Below are 19,693 nucleotides of genomic sequence, written 5' to 3'. Positions count from 1 at the left end.
AGTGTAACTGAAATTGCTTTTGGTCAAAATTTGCTTTTGCATCCAACGTGCACAAAGTGCTTCCGGTGCAAAGCGAACTCTTTGACTTAATACTTTGGGGGCTGCGCTGGGGTATAGAAACCTTCGCACTGTCCCTCTGCACCATACCCTTAAGTGTGTGCGCACGGGCACAGTGCAACATCGAGAAAATGTGCTGTTCCAAGTGAAGCAGCGAATCCGTGCCTGCACTGGAACAAGGCTTAGGGAGGCTTTATGAAGCCGCCGTGCCACCTTTCAAGATGCAGGAGGGCAGAGAATCCTGAGCAGGTGGGCGCAGTGAATAATTGCACCCGCCTGCATGGGAATGTCTGGGGAATTGCAGAGACTTCCTTTCATGGGGGTACCCGGACTGCGCCACATGAAAATGTCGCACAAAGTCAGTGCACATTCTTTGCCACTGCATCCACATCATGGATACTGCAAGAGCACCACGCCCTTGAGATTGTGAGATATGATCTGCATTTCATAAGGGGTGTCCCAAGGTCGGTGGCCTTTTTGCAAAACTAAAATGCCCCTGGGTTGCAAAAAGCTGGCACAAACGTCAGTTGCGCCCCAGGGGCACTTTCTATATTGCGGCTCGGGTGTTATTGGAATTGCAAAACTAGGCAGGTATGTGCATATTTCCATTTTGAGCTTGGGAAACATCATAAACCATTGAATATTATCTATCTGATGCTATTCGAGCACCTCAGTGTATATGTTTATGATATAAAAAACTGTCACAGACCTTTATTTTTGGATGCACCTAAGCTTAACCACCAACCATCTACATAAAAACTAAGCAAGGAAAAAAAGATTTGATTTAGCTGAGGGTCAGGAGCTCCCTCAAACTTTTTGTAACTCAATGCCCCTGGCCCCACTTCCAAGCTAATTTTTATTCATAATTCTAACTGAACCATCAAATAAAATGGTTTCATGATGTGAAGACTCCATCGTCCATGCGCCTGAATATTTACTCATAAAAATGTTACTTTCAATCATTGTGAGGGACAACCGGGTCAGGCACGGAGGCTGGCGGAGATGCTATATCATTAAGTAGTCACTTGCCCTGCACCACACTACTCAGATGCATTCAAAGCAGCAGAGCAAGATTCATGATCTGAGCACGCAAGAGAACTTACCCTTACTCTCTGAGCCGAGAAGACTGCACCTACTCTGCATCTACATGTGCTCAACTTTCAAACTCCTGGTCAACCCACAGCACAATAATGTGATAGATCAAAGTAAGAAGAGCTCTTCTCCAACACACAAAAAAGACCTAGAAGTTCTACTCCCAGCTTCCACAAACCCACTACAGGCAGCTGATCATTTGGTCATGTAGCCCCAGCTACTTGGAATGTACTGCTGTCAAATCCCCGGCGATCAGACAGTGCTTGATTTGAACCAGTGGTTTCCGATGCTGAGCACCGGCACTTAATTATCAGCACCGGCGCTTTGCATGAGCACCAGTTAAGGACACATTCATTTACAGGGAGATTAAGTGATTTGCCCAGAATCATAATGTTGAGCTGATGTGGAGATTCGAACCCGGTTCCCCAGCTCCGTAATCTCTGGCCATTATTCCACATCCTCTCCCAATTTTCATAGTTAGTAGATAGTTCTGTTGTATGCGGCGCTAACAGGAGTAATGGGCTGGTGCAAGTTGCCTCCTGACAGCCCGGGCACGTAATTTTCTTTCTTTTTTTACAAATTAACAACTGCCTTCAGGAACACCCTACTGCTCACTAATTCTGCTCAACGGGTAACGTTGCAATAATTATGAATCTACACACAAATAATTTGATACCTCAGCGGTGTTTTAGTTACATACAATACCTGTTGCAAAGGTGGACCTTCTCTTCTGATGCTAATCACACTCTGTATAAAATGTGATGCCTTGCCCAGCTCTTAACAGTGACAGTGTTTAGGTTCTCTCACTTTTTTAAATGAAAAACATGTAAAGGAGTCCATGTCTGGCCAAACCTCAACCACACAGGACATACTTTCCCAAGACTAGAAATGCATTAGACCTGCTTGAGCTTACTCTTCTGAGTGAAAGCATACTGAACATTGGTGGGCAGAACTAACTTTTTTGGATTGAGATCTATACATTTGCATACATTTACATTTTCTGTCATAACGAAGTCACAATCGAAATAACAAGTCTTCTAATCAGTAATCTGCTCAAACGAAGCCTACTTTGGGTACTGCATGGTTACAGTGTACACGGCTGGACTTCTGTTGCTAATGTGGCTTTGCAGTGCCTATCTTTCGATGTCTGTTTATTTTGGTTTCAAGATTTTTTTGGGGACACCATATTCTGGTATTAGTTTTACGTTTGAGTAAGTAGTAGGACTGTGGGATGTTCGAGGTTATGTAGTTGATAAAGTAATGTGTTATAAGTTTAGGGGGTGTTGCTGGAGGTCTATCGAAGTGCTTACATGGAACTGGGTTAGACACTTGGGCACTGCCCAACAGGTTTGTACTTGTGTGAACAAACTCAAGGTTGCATCAAACAATTAAAAACTAACACTTACTTTGGTATATCTTCCTCATTGTGATCAAAGCAGGAAGAGGCAAAAGAATTCAACGACGCCATGCTAGGGCCCATTACTTTCAAATGTCTCAGATTTGGGGTCAGTGGCGTTCTTGGAAACGAATGAGTCAGTGGTTTGGTTTCTGTAACCTTTTCACTTGCTGGCTTTTCAATCACTGAAGAACTTGGCTTCACTGGTTGCGGCACTGGTGGCGCAAGAAAGTCTTCACTACTTGTTGATGTTTTTGGGGTTTGTTTCGCATTTTGAGGTTTTGTCTGATGTTTATCATTTTTGGGCTTCCTGAGCGGAACAGGTCCCCTCTTTAAAGCATTTATTCCCGTATAGATACTGTCCGAATCTGGCTCCTCAATGCACAAGACCTGAAATAAAGAAAGAAAAAATAGTACGTCATTTAAGGCCATGGTGAGTGCTGCATTTGAAAGTAATCATGCAAAAGAAAACCTCAAGCACAAACATATGTTAAATATTTTCGAAATTCTTATCCTATTTATTTACATTTTATTGGGATTTTGTTATTTTTATTCAAAAAAAGATGAAGCTTTTCCAAACAAAATCCAATATTTGATGCTGAAATGCTTGCAAAATTATTTTTGAAAGCAAAAGGCCCTTTTCCAACTTTCTGGTTTTCAAGCAGTGTTCCAATAATTATCAGAACCAGAAGCAATATTAACAGCCTGAGCATGACCACTACTTCGTAAGAGGATGAGGCAGGCTTATTAGGGGTATGGCTGACGTATGCGCAAATTACTTGCACCAATGTTTCTTGGGTTGCCTTTGAGATCATGTTATTTTAGTGTTTTATCATCTACCTGAGAGGTATGGTTTCATAGTACATCCCCTAACCCTGATTATTAGAGATGGGATCTGTGGTTCTACTGAGGTGTGTGTGAGGTATCTGTTGGTTTGTCCTTCTGCCAGTCTAGGTCTTGACAAGTAAACCTCAATGGCTTCTATCTAATCCTGGGCGAACCCATACCACACATTGTCTCTCTTAATGTGTGGTATGCATTGAATTCTAAAATGTTCTCATTTCAAATGCCTCGGGTAGATGGGTTATTAGACAAACATTTCAGATTGAGCCCTTGATTTGCTGCCACCACCACAATCCTCAGTGGCTTGTGGTCCAAACTGGGTTGTTATTTAAAGTTGCTAACCATTTAACCTATCACTATCAAGAAGTCTGCCTAAAGTGCGTTGCAGGACAATAGCCATGCAGTGATGTGAAACATTACTAAAGGAGATCACAGGCAACACATATGTAGGACACATTAAACACCTGTCCGGTATAAACCGAATACAAAATAAGTAAGTAACGAGAAAAGCCTAAAATTCACAACAGTTAAGCTCACTCGTGTACGTGGCAGATCTTCATGCCAGTGGACTTTTGATACGCCCATCACACAGGGTCATTATATTTGGTGGGGTAAGTAATAAAGGAGGTGGGGTAATTAATAAAGGTAAAAGCTTGGGCCCAGGTGATTAAAACGTTCTACAATGACCATATGTATGAATTCCTGTAATTTGGGAAGGAGCCAAGGTTTACCAATTGCAGAGAACTACTGCAAGTGCATCTACACACGGCCCCAAACACTATGAAAAAGTTGCAACCAGTACAAACTTGCGCACCCGTTTCATTGTCTGCATGAACAACCAATCCGCTACAGACCACGATAGTAACTCTAAACCAATTCCTGATAAAGGAATAAACTATACTGCAATACATAGCCCTGCACATAAAACCTGGAAAGACTTTTCAGGACCAACCAAATGAGAAAATGCAGTATTTAACTAGCTGAAAAAAGGACTTACCCGAAGCACAATTTTCATTTTAATAAAACTGTTTGGGCCAGAGTTCTCCAGCTGGAACCGCTGATCGAGAGTCATATCAGTATCTTTTAGGAGGCGGTGAAGAGGAACGTTCAGCATCCCAAGAGCACACTGCCGTTCATCATCCTTGATCTGTAGGAAACATTTAGAGGACTTACACAAAACGTATTTATGAAAAGTGCCAAATGTAAGATTTATGGTGTGCAGTATAGGATTCACTGATGTTTCTCTAAGTCGTTGAACACCAACACCCTGGAATCCCCGTACAAATCTGAAGTTATGTTTTGAGGTCTGTAAAGTAGGGACTTCGGCATCAATCATCTAATCAGAGAAACAACCGTTTTCTAAATTTACTGACTGATTGTTTAGCATTAGTATTATTGACGTTATTCGATTTTATTTTCAAATCATAAAAGTAAACACAATAAAACAGTTCCACCAAAAAAACTGTGTGTGACCAGGTAAAAGCACATATATCCACAAAAAACAAATGAATTACTGCAAAAAACAGAGATAAAATACACATACACAACATACCATAACACAGTCATGGGCTTCTCAGGAGGAAAACAAGATTTGTAATAGATACTCAAAGTAAAGTAAATACAATCAAAAAAACACATTGATGTACTCAACGCCAATGCAATATACCAGATAAAAAGTGAGCCACAAAATAACACGTACTGGGAGACTTTGAAAGCTGTAAAAACAAGAACGCTGGTTTCACCTGTCTGAAATTCAGAGGTAGAAGTAGAAGGCAAATATACTGATAACGTAGACTATTAAATCTGGGGAAAGTCATTACAATATGTAAGGTATCTGGAATGGAAACACTGTCACAGATACGTTTGTAGCTTCAATACTACTGACCAGGCCCCACTTTGGAAGCATCAACTGATGAAAGAGATTTAACCTGAAGAAGGTTAACAGCCTGCGATGGTAGCTGGACATCCCGAGGTACAAATAAGGATCCCTCCAACTTACTGTTGTAACCATAACAAAATGGCGCATTAAGCGCTTAGACAAGGTAGAGGCCTCTCACTCCATTCCCACCCTGAAGGTCTACTCCAGCCAAGCAATGTTCCCTTTCACAATACAGTGGGGGGTCTGAAAGAAGTTCTGGTTGACCCAGTTCAGTGAGATTTCTTCTAATAAATGAGAACCATAAAATATAGGACATGTTGTCCAGGTCCAACCAGTCTTGCACTATAAATCTGTTGAGTTTTAACTCCTCCTTCAACCACAGGGATAACAGTAAAAGCAAATGGGTTAAACAGATATAATCAGAAATATACCCCACCCCAATTCTTCATTTCAAACCTCACTGAGAGTGCCTGGAAGGACATTTACAAGGCCTCTTAGGAAGATGTTCTCAGCTGCCTGTAATGGACACATAACCCCACATGCAAAGCTAACTGTTGGGATACATTTGGCCTTACAGACTTTGAGCATTGCTTCTACATTAATGTGGGCTAGACGTTTCTGGACACTGTGCAGGTCTCCTTCACAAACAGTCCCTATCCTGTTCAACTTTAGGCTCAAAATGCTGAAGCTACGTAGATAGTAAAACAGTGGCTTATGCTTTAGGCGTGTTATGCTGTTTCCACTGAGATCAACAAGCTCCCAGGAAACAAGATCTCGGAAATCGTTGTTTTCCAGAATCGACCCATCAAGGCTGTTTTGGTACAACAAGAGGCTTGTTAATCTGTATAAGCCAGGGAATGCATCAGAATCCAGCAGCAGCATTTTGTTGTCTCCCAGGTCTAGGACATGACGGTTCGGTAGATTTCTGAATGCGTCTTTTCTCACCATTAATTGACCGGTGCGTTGTGTGCCCAGCTCAGTTTTTCGAACAGCGGGAAGGATGTAGCATTAACTTCCAAAATATAATTGCGACTCAAGACGAATTTTAGTGTCTCTTTGGGCACAGGAGGAATGTGGGGGAGGTTGCAAAACTCAAACCAGGCAAATCTATTTGTGGGTGTACAGGCACAGTAGGCCTGGGTAAAATTCACTTGTAGTGCCGCTCCTAATACCATAGTAAATTAACATGACATTGTATTCTTGGGGTTTGCACGGCTGCCAGCCCCGAGCGCGCCTCCAGTCCCAGGCATGTCTGCAGCACAGGCAGGTTGTGGGGACAGATGCCGCCCCTGCCTGCTCCTCACGAGGCTCCTGTCTCTGCAGATGATGGGTTTTGCAAAGGTGCACCTTGCATGAGCTCGCACCTCTCTCCTCGGCTTCTCTCATGGCTCTAGTCTTGCTTTGGGAATCAGTTCATTGATGTTTGTCAGGAACCCTCAACTCCTTCCCACCAAACTCTCGTCCTAACGCCCCAGGAGCGTCCCCCGCAGTCTAGACGTTTCAAAAAGATACTCATGCCATTGACAGCCCTTTTAAACATCATGACGTTCTTTTGGAGCAGTGGTTGACAAGTAAAATGAGAGTCCAATAGGATCACCGGGCAAGAAAAATCCACAGCCCTGCTTATGAGCTAGCCCTTTACCACAGTTTTTTAAAACAAGTGTTTCTAAGACCAACCACCATGACATGGGACTTAGAATTCTTAATAGAAAGGTCAAGGGCACCCATGAAGAAGCTAAAAAGATCTAAGCAGTGTTTTAGACCCTTAGCCGTGCACGCTATTAAAGCAGCTTTGTCCGCATATAAAAGTGCAAGCAATGGACGACGCCCATGCTCGAAATCAACAGTCTGCCTACTGAGAGAATTTTTCCTTATTGGGAACAAAGGGAGTTATGTTAGTGGACAGTCAATTTGTGTAAAAATCTACTTTAAGAAAACGTATTTCTAAATATATCAAAATTGTTATATTAAGAACAATTGAACTTAAGTAACTGCTTGAATAAAATGTTGTATTAAGGGCTGTAAACAAACTGGTACTCCTCCTTTAAATAAAGCTTTCATTGTATCGCTCACCAGTTAGGGAACAGCTGAACAATCGGCAAGTGCACCAATAGTACTAGGCCACTTCTCTCTTCCTCACGAAAGTTAAGTATCTTATTTATTTAAAGTACGTGGCAAGATTCTTGCTCAAGGGCCAGAAGATTCTCTTGAAGCAAATGTATGAACCATTAAAAAACATCTTACCCTGTATACCTGGATTGCCATTCACATCTCCACCTCAGTTAAATTTGCCAGTAACATAGTGTGGATGTGCATTTTTGACAAAACAGGCACTCTCCAAGATGGCTCAGACTATAGTCCCCGCGCCTTGTCCTTGCACTCTTTTTAACATGAGGGATTTGAAGTGTGGACCACAATTGCTATGTCACCTCTCTTCCTTACAGAGCTCCTCATTCAAGGGGGATGGGGACAGGCCAGTGCCTAAATAAGTCTTATGGGGACTCTTGCCATTAGTTTGCCAGTACTTTTAAACATATTTAACTCCTACGTAGGATTCTGGCTGAAAAATGGTCACAGAAGGGACACTTGGGTGTGGATTTTTTTTGTCCAGTGGCAGAGGTTCCTTTAAATCATCAGCATTTAACTTTATTTAAGCATGGTGCTCATTAAAAACGAATCCACAACTACAGAACCACAATGTGGCTACTTTGAAGAGGCAAATGTCAACCATGATAGTAGTCTCAATAAGTGGGTGTTGTATTCTGCATTGTAAATAGTGTCTGAAGAAAAACTCTGGATAATTACTTCTCCTTTCTCTACAGATAGTTAGGAGATTAACAATAAAATAGAAACCATTTTTATATCACATAAAAAACACTACACTTTGAAATCTGTGTAATAAAAGGTGGGGAGTGGAGGGGGGCGGGGGGGCTGGAGTTGTAGAAAAGCCATCAAGGGAGAAAGGCGATAGGTTTCACTGATAATCTGCTTGGAATACTTAAATTATGATATTCAGATAGCCATGTGGTTCAAAGTGATGTTCACGTGAGAAATCCTAACGTTACTTCAGACTCTACAAATGAAGTTCTTCAAGGATATTGGGATTGTGGGAAACAAAGGTTAACACTGATTTCTCAGAAACGACCCCCGGATAACAAGTTTTTTTGTCTATTTCTTTGCCAAGGGTAGAATTCCCTAAACAAAGTTTAGAAACGATTTAAGGCCACTAAACATAAAGGCATAATTTAGTGTGAGGTTTATTACTTTAAAGAACTTTGGTAACATTTAGCAATTACATAGATTGTGATAAGATTCAATCAGGGTGTCAGTTTTACGTTTACTATCCGGATGATGAATAAAAACACAAAATGCTAGATCTACTAATTTGTAGTGATAATCTGTTTACAAATTCCTAACTATTTTATTTTGTCTCCGTTTACCAACACTATGTTGAGGTCCTGTAATGAAAATCTTTAGTTGAAAAGGTATAAAGGAGGAAGGTGTTTATCTCCATCTATGTAGTTGAGTGTTTGTACAGTCTTAGGGGTCATTCGGAGGGCAATGAAGCACCCCAGACTAAACTATGAGTTACCTGGTCTTCGGCACAGTATAGGGACCAAAATATATTTCATTCTTCTGCAGATAACATGACACGTGAATTAAGATAGCCACCTGTCTCCAACCACAACTACTAGAGACATCTTTAGCCATTTATTATTAGATGACTTATTATCAACAGCATGATGAAAGTGTGATAACACTTAACAGCATACTCACAGAAACAAACAAAACTCCAGTCACTCTTAGAGCATTAAACTGCATCCCACCGGCAATTGGCAGACAATCAAAATATTCAACAGCTTTACCTTGTACCCTGGGCTTCCTCCGCCTGGCAGCAATCTACCAAACTAAATACAAGTCCAACTAAAACCTCTAGATTGTTTAAGCCAAAGCAGAGGGAGTGGAAATAATTTAAGAGTAAATCCACAAGACTACCATGCCTTATGTGCATTATCTTAATGCAGTGGACGTTTCTGAATGAATGTATGTGATAATAAGCAACTTGGAGCATAGCATAACTAGCTAAGACTTCGCTTTTCGATTGAGACAGGGTCACCATGGACCTTACTTTATCGTGATGACAATTCACATCAATAATTTCTACCTTGGTTCTTCTGATATCTTGGGAAAGCTCTATATCCTTATTTAAAAGAAAGATATTTTATGACATTTGGCTGGGTCAACAACATGGGCGGTTAGGACACTCAAACATCACCTTACCAGCAAAACTATGAAAGAAAACAAAGTACAACAAAGATTACTTTTAACAATCAAAGATACAATAAGTGAGAGTCTTGTTGCCCTTCCAAAACTGAAGGCACCAGCCTAAATACATGTCTCATCCTCGCTCAAGATATTCTAGACAAACAGTAATACTTTCCTTTTTTTCCGTAGTACAAGAACCTGTACGTTACACCGTTTGATGTGGAAGTTCTATGACCAGGAAAAAAAGAGGAAGGATTTTCCAGTGAACCCCTCGAGACTAAAAAGATTAACGCCGGTCAAAAAGAGTCCTGCTCATTCCCCAAATGGTTAATTTGATGGAGTTGCTTACGTTTTCCTCATAGACTATTCAAATACAGCGCTGACCAGAAAGTTATTTGATCACTTTGTTTAGATCAAGGCACTCTTGCATCGCTTCATAAATGCTAATGTTTGAAACACCGTTACTTTTTCTTACTAAAAGTGGTCACAAGCAGTATGTATAAATTCCAAATTCCGTCAGCTGCACGTCTACACGGAGGTGTCTTAACACAATGAACGCAATCCAACATAGTACTGTGAAAGTCTTTGCTCTCAGTGAAAAATGTCCAAAATGTTTTCAACAAATAAGGTTATCCAACTAAACGTCATGATCACAGAAAGTGGACAAAAGAAGTCTTATTAAATTACTGAATTGGCAAAACATACTAAGCAATTTTTTCATCATTGATATAGTAGTGAATGTTATAAGTATTTCAAAAAGATGCACTTGCATTTAAATACATGTTCTAAGTGAAGCTGCCGTGCTAAACCCTCAGTTACTGCCAAACACTGGTGCCTTCTGGGCATTTCGTATGGAAGACTTTTTTAAAAAATCCTCTATATGCTCCCCAAGCGGTCATGGCTTCCCCGGGACATTTGAACTAGCATGTAGTCTTTGAGAAAGAAATTACAACTTTATAGAGCATGGCTATTCACCTGTTTTCCCTGGCTTTATTTCTCCAGATCCATAATTTTGCCGCATCCATTTTCACCCACCATTTTGCATTAAATAATGTTAACTGGCACTTTTACTTTCTGTCTCGACATTGCCCCTTTTAGGACCTCAGCCATCAAATATCACGTGACTCTCCTTCATTTTCACCTACTCCACTGCCTATGCTGAGCTTCTGCCAAATCTTTATGCCCTTGGAGAGATCTTTCTCAAAAGGTACAATTGCCCTTGGGCCACCCTTAGACTTAAGCTAGAGAGCGCGATATCAATGTACATGACCATTTTAAAGTTAACCACAAATTTCAGCTTCAAAGGAGGCTGAAATACCTTTGACAGAGCCAATGCAAGTAATGATGGACAGAAATTAAAATATATGTTCGTATAATTGGTAGGTAGATCACTTGCATTGGTCCAATATCACAACCTCCCTAGCTATATTTTTACACTAGTAAATGAACACTAGATGTATACATTTTGATAAGGACTCCAAGAATTGTTTATTTCATATAGAAACTCTGATCTGTAGTAGTTCAACAGTTCTGAAGCGCATGTGACCCCGGAATCCTAAATCATAAATAACCCATATATGCAGAGCCACACTTAACAAATGTGCTCCGCAGCGAATTACTTCCTTTGTCCTTAATTCACTACCATTTTACAGTAAAGGGTGGTTTTGCCAGCACACTATCTGGCCTCACATTTTTAGGGCCACCACATGAGTCCACGTCACAAGGCAGGGACGGCTTTAGCACTGGTGGTACCCAGTGCGAAAATCATTTTTGGCGCCCCCACACCCCAGGACCGCCTCCTCGGATTCTCTCACTACTACCGGGCATAAGTGCCCCTCATCTCCCCAATCATAAGTTATTGCTAAACACACTGCCCCCCACTCCCCCCCTCCCCCTGAGTTTGGCGCCCACTCCACAGGTCAGCGCCCAGTGCGGCCGCACCAGTCGCACTGCCCTAAAGCCGGCCCTGTCACAAGGACACAACCTTTTCACGTTCTACCGATCGCTGTTGAAGTTTGAAAGTTCAATTGGTTCAATTGAAGTAAATGATGGCTACCAGTCCCAGCATGCACTGATTTTGAACATGAAAGTGGAAGACTGGGTGTTTGGTGAGGGTAAACATCTCTGTTTGCAATTATGATAGATAACTGCACATGCAAGCATATTAAAAGAATATTATCTTTCACAGCACATAGCACCATTATGAATATCGGGATGATGGGAAAATAAATAAAATAGACCCACTAACCTCAATGTGAAGGTGCTGGGAGTGAACATTCTGGATGAAGAATGCAAAAGCCTCCTCCCAAACCGGGTCTTTGCTTGTGCAACAGACCTGTAAGAAAAGAATGTGGAAAATGTGAATTACAAAAGACCAAGAAAATGACAGAGGACAAGAAACAGTTTACAAAGCATCTGCTACACATGCGTCGTATGCAGAATCCAAAAAGCGGCAGCTTACTAGGCAGGCAATGCTCCTTAAAGAAATGAATACTATGTAATACATTTAGAGCCAGATGTACAAAGCATTATTACAGCCGCAAACACTCCAGCGCACAAAAATGCTCTTTTAAATGTCATAATCCCATTTTAGGAATCTGTAAACTTTTACTGATTATGAACTTTGGGACATCGACCCCACACCTATTTGGTATTTGGAGGGGGCATGCTGTAAATGTCCCTTCCAAATACCGATTCAGTATGCAATTGATAAATGTTTTGCAACTGAAATTCATTGAAAAATGACTGAATGCCGAGTTGTAACGGTAACACAGGGAAAGGGTCCCTTGCAGCCACTCCCACTTTATGAATGTAAAAAAAAAATGTTTGTTGGTCAATAGGCAAACAAGGGGCCACGATAAACGCAGCCCTGTTTATTTTGAGAAAAGTTAGATACACATTTTTAAAAAGCTAACTTATTTAAAGGCAATCTCATACATGGTGGTCTTTTGACCCTAGCAGGCCACCACCCCTGTGATGGCCATGAACAGGAATGATTTGCAATTTGTAACCTACCTTATTAATATTAATGAGGTAGGTAAGATTGTGACCCACTCTGAATTGGAAGTTAGCAAACCAACCTAACAGTTATTAGGTCAGTTCATTAAATTCTTCACTGGTCGCAAATTGTGACCAAATGTTTGCGATCCATTATTGGTATTTCAGCCTCTTCCCTTCCCATTAGACATGAAGGAATCCGAAAATGTATGCCAAGACCTCTTCAGCTAGAAACACCTAGAAGAAGCCGTATTTGTGGCATTGAACTACAGCCATTATATCACTTGCTTATTGTACATCATTAGGGTATTAATTAATGCTTATAGGTTTCCATTAAACTGTACACTGTTTCATGAAGGATGTATAAATTGTAAATATTAACAACTCGTTACAAAGTTCACTGTTAAAAATTATAACCTAAAAAGCAGAGGAGTGCTGGAAAAAGTGAGGCGTATATCAAAATAATTTGGTATACTATTGGAAATATTCACAGAAAGCAAATTCTCTAATAGAATGCATGTATTTATTTCAAGGTAACATTAATTTTATCATATGAAATGCAATTCATACACCTCTGTCTTCCATTTGGTAGAGTTATCAAGCTCGATGGTACGAATTTGCTTCCCAAATGTTATCCTCGGTGATATTGCAGCCAGCCCCTAAAATCACACTTGAAAGTAGCTTCAACGGTTAGATGCCGAAAATCAGCAAATGGCAGAAAAGGTGTTGGAGTCACAAAAAACAAATAAGCCTCACATCTTGGGTCATGCAGCTCTTATGGTACACATTACGAGTATGCTGCATACCCTCACAAAATGAGCTTATAGAAGATTTATCTCAGTCCCAAACGTAGGAAATGAGTGGGGAAAAATGTATCTGGGAGGCGCACCTTATTTTAGGTGGGCGGTCCAATCTCTGTGCCACATGGAAGGCAGGCTAATTTTATTTATGACGTGAAAGCACAGTTTTAAGCAGGATGGATCTGCATATTGATCATTTTGGTATTGACATTTTCAATAGTCTCTTCATGAACTTGCACAAATAAATATGAGGCTGTTTTATTTCCTGCATTTTTACCTCATGCTTCAAAGGCATTGAAGCTACACAATACTTTATGGGGCAGATTGAAATAAATACTGCTTCGCCTAAGGGGTATTCCATGGTGGCCAACAACATGTGCCTTTCGTCTTTGCAATGGTAGCAGTATCTTAGTGACTTTAATAACCCTGCCTGACGTCTGTACCCCGTTCCATGGTGGCGCGGGTACTCATCCCCTCTGATGGCAATAAGACCCGACCATTGGAAGTCACAAGGATACCCATTGGCATGACTCAGTAGCACCGCTCAAAAGAAGACCATCAAAGGGGCAGCACTAGCTTTTGGGCACAACTCAGAGGCTTAATCTGCTGGTGCATTACACCAATCAGCATCACTCTATTAACTCAAGAATGCTCCCATACACATAAGGCCCAGCAGCAATGAGAGAACAGCTGTGGTGTCCTTTTACGGTAGGGTAGACTCCTCTTTTTCCAAGCGCTCTGTACTGGGTGGTATTGCGTTGCTCTAGACGTACTGCGGGCCCATGTTCCGGGTACTACCTGAAGAAGGCCCTTCTGATCTAGACAGCACATTAAATATCCTACCTTGCTTTTCATACTTTTGTTTCCAACACACAGCAGAACGTAGGAATTTGGATCGTTGTCGCTTTTCTTCATTGTCGAACACAAAAGGAAAAAACAAGTGATTAATACAGTTGTTCAAAGAAAAATGCAAGCCCGCCTAAATATATGAAAAGGCTTTACTCACTAGAAATATTGAACATACTATCGTGTTTGCAGTGAAATGCTTATTGCCATCATGCCTTTAACAATAATAAAATCATGCATGAAAAGCAAATAACTTAGTTAGGTTCAATTTAACTTCAAAACAGTCAGTACTGTAAGGCAGCAAAGAGGCTGCGAAGCCAAGTAACAGGGAGCAAAAGGAAGAAGCGGTTTGTAGAAGGCTCCAGGTATGGTTATCAGGCTGATTAGAGGACGGTGGGAAACCGTAAAACGCACTTGGTGATACACACTTATGGTACATTCTGAAGCACACGCTTCAACATGAAATTTACAGTAGGCTGCGTGCCCTGTTAACTCAAGCATTGGAATTGCATCTTTGGCTTTATCAACATCTTATGAGGAAATTAATGTTTAAAGGTAATTTTATTTTGATTTATTTTTGTCTATAGAAGGGTCACAATTGTGCAGTACAATTACAGTGACTGGTAAGGCAGATTACAACTATGAATTTTAATTGTACTTTAAGTTTATACGAAGATTGAAAAAATATCCTCATCTGCGTAACATTTTGAATACTTATCACCTGTACCAGACAGTGACCATAAATGTTCTTATATAACCTCTGAGCAAAATCTGATTTAATCACAAGTACCCGCTGTATGATGAATCCATGAGGTATTAGTGCAAAAAGGAAAGAGCAATTGACCAACAACCATTAGGGAAACCTCCAACATGGTTTACACTTAGGTCTTTCCATTCCTTGGGTTGACATTCAGTATATGAAATGAGTAACATGCCAAAAAGTAACATTTTCAGTGAGCTATCTCTTTTTCCCTGGGGACTGCAGCAAGATAATGGCCACGTGAATGTTGCCATGTGTATCTTACGATCTACAGTTTCCATTTATTCCATCCAGGCCTTAGCATGTATTTGTGTTCCATCATAGTTATATGGGTACAGAATCCTTAAATAATTTTGCAGCAGTCCCATGTGGAGCCTTAAATACGCCTGGTAAGCTGAAATCTGGGTTTGAGAAGGCCTTGGCATCAAGCCACACTAATGCATGTGGTCAACATGGTCTTGTCCTTCCCTGACCAGTGTAACATGGCTACTATTGGACCTACTGGAGAGGCTGATCATGCCCTGCTAATCGAGCAGCTCAGTCAATGCCCTTATATCACCTTCTGATTATGAGACAAGACCGACGGCAAATTAGATCTTAGCAACTTGCAGTAATGTCAATCAGGTAGAATTTAGATGAACTTTAAGAATATGTATGAACTAAACTTTAGGAACACATGACATGGCGAAAACTTTATGAGAGAAGTTTTCCAAAAACCTACCGCTTTGACGAAAGCACTGAAGGATTTTGATAAAATACCATCAAGCATGCAGCTATGTGAAGGGACGTTTTGGTAGTATACAGTGAATTCAGTAATACAAGTTTGAAAAAAAGCCTAAATGTACTTATTTGCCTGTCTCTCCTAGACACTAAAATTTTTCCATAAAAGTAATCTAGGAAAATTATAATTTCTCAACCTTCTCAATCACATGCTGGAAACATGAACAAGAGAAAATAACGAGGAATTTAAACACTTGAACACACAATCTGCAACTTACGGCAACATAAGCTGCACATTCATATTTATATTAGGTTCACATTATCTGTAATAGACTACATTATTATATAAATGCCCAGTAAAAATATTGCCAAGAACAACTTTGCACCTTTTCTCAACATGAAACAATGCTGCAGTGGCCCAGTAAAAATGTGGATTTGTGTCCGAGGCTGCACCTGCTTCAGGGCTTGTCTCTAATTATTGCAGTAGAATTCATGGGATTCTGTAATCCAGGTACAAATTTCTTCATAATCGGTGACTTGTGATGCACAAAGCTGGCTCAATTAGAAGTGGAGCCGCAGCACTTGTTCCCCCATGAAATGGATGCAAAAGACGAGATGGCCAGTGTTCTTGTGAAGTTGATACAAATATCCGAGTCAAGGGCATAATAGACTATTATCTGCTGCATAACATTAAAACTGGCCCGATCTTCATGCCCTTAACAACATTAATGGCAATAACATGGATTGATTTATGAACAATGAGTGCTAAAAAGTTAAGGTAATGCATGCCAGCGATTTAGTTCCTCTCTTATATCAAGTTTTACTTAATCTTGCCTACCTCGACAGTTAGCTATTTAATCATGTTGTGTTTCTTTCTGTGCATACTTTGAGCTGTGCAGGTGTTTATGAAGGGCTTTGATTGAGAGCTTTGATGCGGATGCTGAAGCCAAAGCAGAGTGCCTGTCAGTGGGTTGGCCTCTCTGCAGAGCACACACAACAATGGTCATGGGTTCCAGTTTTAATTGTAATGTTGTGAAAATATGTGTGAAGTGGGTGCACAGATGGCAAAATACTTACAGGAAAAAAGTAAAATAAATTGCTTAAATGTGAGTGAGTGCAGTGTCTGTTTGGACATGGTGAAGTGAGGGAGATGCAAGGCAGTGCATTCGGGAAAGAGTGAAAAGAGGGTGCCGAAGAGGAAAGAAAGGTAGGTGGTTGAAGATGTGCAGACCTTTAAAAAATAAAAATAAATCTTCTGTAGGAGGATTCAGCCAGACCCCACGTTTGTCTATTAAGCTTGCCCGCGTTGTTCACTAAATAAAAGTCATACCAAACTTTTACGCTCCACCACTTTCAAATGTCACCAGAAGCCACTGGTTACTATGACGTATTCTTCACACTAACCAACACATTGCTTACCTTAATGTAGCTGTTTTTCATCTTCCTTGCCCCGTATTCGCTATTTGAATATTCAAAATGGTGTTTCTGCATTAATTAAAAATGAAAGGATTTAAAACTGATGACACCATTTCACAAAAGGCACTGCATAAAAGGCTACATGGATGTAATGCAAACTTACAGGAAGGTTGGAGGCACTGTCCAAATACACAATGACCATTGCTGTGGCTTCACCATTTGCCTAAAAACAAAAAATAGGATTGATATATTTCCAGACAAGTGAACATTTTAGAAAGTTCTGCCGATGGCAGGAGAGCATTACATTGATCCAGCAGTTTTGAAAAAACATGAAAGGCATCTCTGCGGGTTAAGGATAGACGGATAAGCTTGCACCCATCTGGAATCCCTTTTGCAATATTATGGAGATCCTTTCATACAGTATTCTACTCTCCTTAAATGTGCACTGATCGGAAGCTTGAACCATTAGGTACTGAAAATGCAGATTTCTGGTTTTGTACACTTGGATACTTTTATCATCGGTGTAGACAAGCTGAAATATTAAAGGTTTTATCATTTTCTCAGTTGCATTGGTCGATATTCTCAGTTAAGATGTGGATGAGTTTAAGCTAGGGGTATCCGCGGCGGGTCCACGGGGGCGGCATCCATGACAGATTTTCATGATAACCCGCTGACTAAGCAAATTATTTCCATTTCAAACCACTGGATGTATATTTACCTTATGCGATTATTCTGAAAATCTGGCATATGTCTGCTCTTCCTGGACCTACATTGTACATGCTTCACGTAAGCCTTGCTACAAAAGTTTTGCAACAACAACAAGTTCCAAACTTACTTTTCTCCTATTTTATGGCTTTCAAAAAAAGAACAGAGAGAATGTGTTATCCTTATTTAAGTATAAAAATTGAGCCAGTATTCTTATTTTCCCTAGTGGTAAACTGAAACTGTTCTAATGAGTGTTGAGTAAAAGGGTGCACACAGGAAGAGGCCGTAAAGCCAGCTGCTTTCATCGTCATTATTGCAAAGGCTTGCAAAGCCTTTTATGGCAAACTAGCTAGTAAGTTTGAAACCACATACGCTCGCACTTATGGCAGAATATCACCTAGTGATATTATAAACGTCTTTACTATGAAAAAAGGTTCAACTGATGTCAAAGATTACCTCCTGACTATGAGCTTTTCACAATGAAGGGGTGGTGTTTTTCCACCATGTTTAGATGCAACTCAGGGGTTTTGTGAAGAAACTGGTAATTTAGAAGATGCCAAAATGCCCTCCTGTGACAGCCAAAGTAATCTATGCAGGATATAAACAAGGGCTCAACACACAGGCACTTTAGGAGCGCATGCTGTTTGCAGGCTTTCGAGCTGCGCAGGAAACTTATGTGGAGCAAATGCCCAGTGGCAGTACCACTCCACAAGGCCATCGTTTACACTAAAAATGCATGTATAGTTCAGCTTTCTATCTGGATAACGGTTTCCAATCTAGGGATTGTTGACATTGTTGTAACCTGCACCTTTGCCTTAGGTTATGTGGGGTTTGGTTTGAATGTTAGGTGTTGTCTTCTCTCTTGGTGACTTTTCTAAATCATGGTCTTTTTACTGCATACCTCTCTTTTATCAGGACAGGTTATCGCAAACAGTTAAGGTGCACTTACCTGCATGTCTTACATTTCAAGGGGTCCCTATACACAACTCGCCTTCATTTCATACAATCTACCCCAGGGTCCAGATCATCTGGTCACATCTAGAAGTGAGGATGACCTGCCTCAAACAACTCGGAGGATTTCAACGTGAAGTCTGGAATATCATTTTAAAGCGCCTATCCAAGTGATTTAAATGTCAGTACTAAGCAGTAGCTGAAGGCGTAAAAAATCCATGCCAAGAAGCGAGAGCTAGACCTCATAAGTTAATAAACTTCATCTTGCAGAGGAAGGTGAAACTATAACCAAAACAGAGGCTGAAATAGGAAGACACAACAGGTGTATAGGCCTAAAAACAGTACGCTTCTACAAAACCGTACTGCGCTGTAGTCTTCCATTAACATTGCTAGGATGGCATTGTGCATGTTACTCCATGCGGGGGGCACAGAATATTTACCTCTGCACATACTATGTTGCTTTAGTGAGCGATGCATTACATTTGGAGAGCTTGTACAGTTCCATGTCTGTACAGCTTGTCAGAGCAGTAGTCTTACCAGCTGCTCTGCAAAGACCTACATAAAGACCTATATAAACACCAGTTGCTACTGGCTTCAATAGGAGGAAGGAGTCTGCTGGTTCCACAGACACTTACCCCCCCCCCTAGCCCCTCAACAGACAGGGCAAGATGCTCCCTGGCACAGAGACAGGATGGACTATCTACCCAGGGAGCCCCAGCCTGGCTTTAGGTGAGGGCCATCAACACTTTCTGTAACTGCAAAGTGCAAGACCTGCATCAAAACCTGTAATGTAGGCCATATATAGAGACCTCACATCTGTCGATAATGCAGACATGTGCCATTAGCTCTCCTCATATAGGTGGCAGCTAAACTCCCCCCCCCCCCCCCCCCCCCCCCCATGGACAAAACCCACTCTGGTTTCAAAATCGCAAAGCTCCTGGTAAGCAGGCTCTATTATTGCTTTT

General features: G+C 40.9%; 1 protein-coding gene across 1 annotated transcript in view; it reads right to left on the bottom strand.

The window, feature by feature from the left end:
* The window catches only part of ESYT3 (extended synaptotagmin 3), a 241,697-nt gene that overhangs the window by 19,201 nt on the left and 202,803 nt on the right, over nucleotides 1-19,693 (bottom strand). Inside the window, exons 13-18 of the mRNA XM_078682402.1 lie at nucleotides 17,236-17,295; nucleotides 17,076-17,141; nucleotides 14,174-14,239; nucleotides 11,782-11,868; nucleotides 4,386-4,535; nucleotides 2,556-2,935 (exon numbers count right to left, since the gene is read on the bottom strand). Coding sequence (XP_078538528.1) covers nucleotides 2,556-2,935; nucleotides 4,386-4,535; nucleotides 11,782-11,868; nucleotides 14,174-14,239; nucleotides 17,076-17,141; nucleotides 17,236-17,295 — 809 coding nt within the window. The remainder of the gene's footprint in view (nucleotides 1-2,555; nucleotides 2,936-4,385; nucleotides 4,536-11,781; nucleotides 11,869-14,173; nucleotides 14,240-17,075; nucleotides 17,142-17,235; nucleotides 17,296-19,693) is intronic.

The sequence above is a fragment of the Lissotriton helveticus genome, chromosome 3_1, assembly GCF_964261635.1.
Source record: "Lissotriton helveticus chromosome 3_1, aLisHel1.1, whole genome shotgun sequence".
NCBI lineage: Eukaryota > Metazoa > Chordata > Amphibia > Caudata > Salamandridae > Lissotriton > Lissotriton helveticus.
Note: the sequence above shows the minus strand (reverse complement) of the source record. Positions and strands in the feature narration are given on the sequence as shown.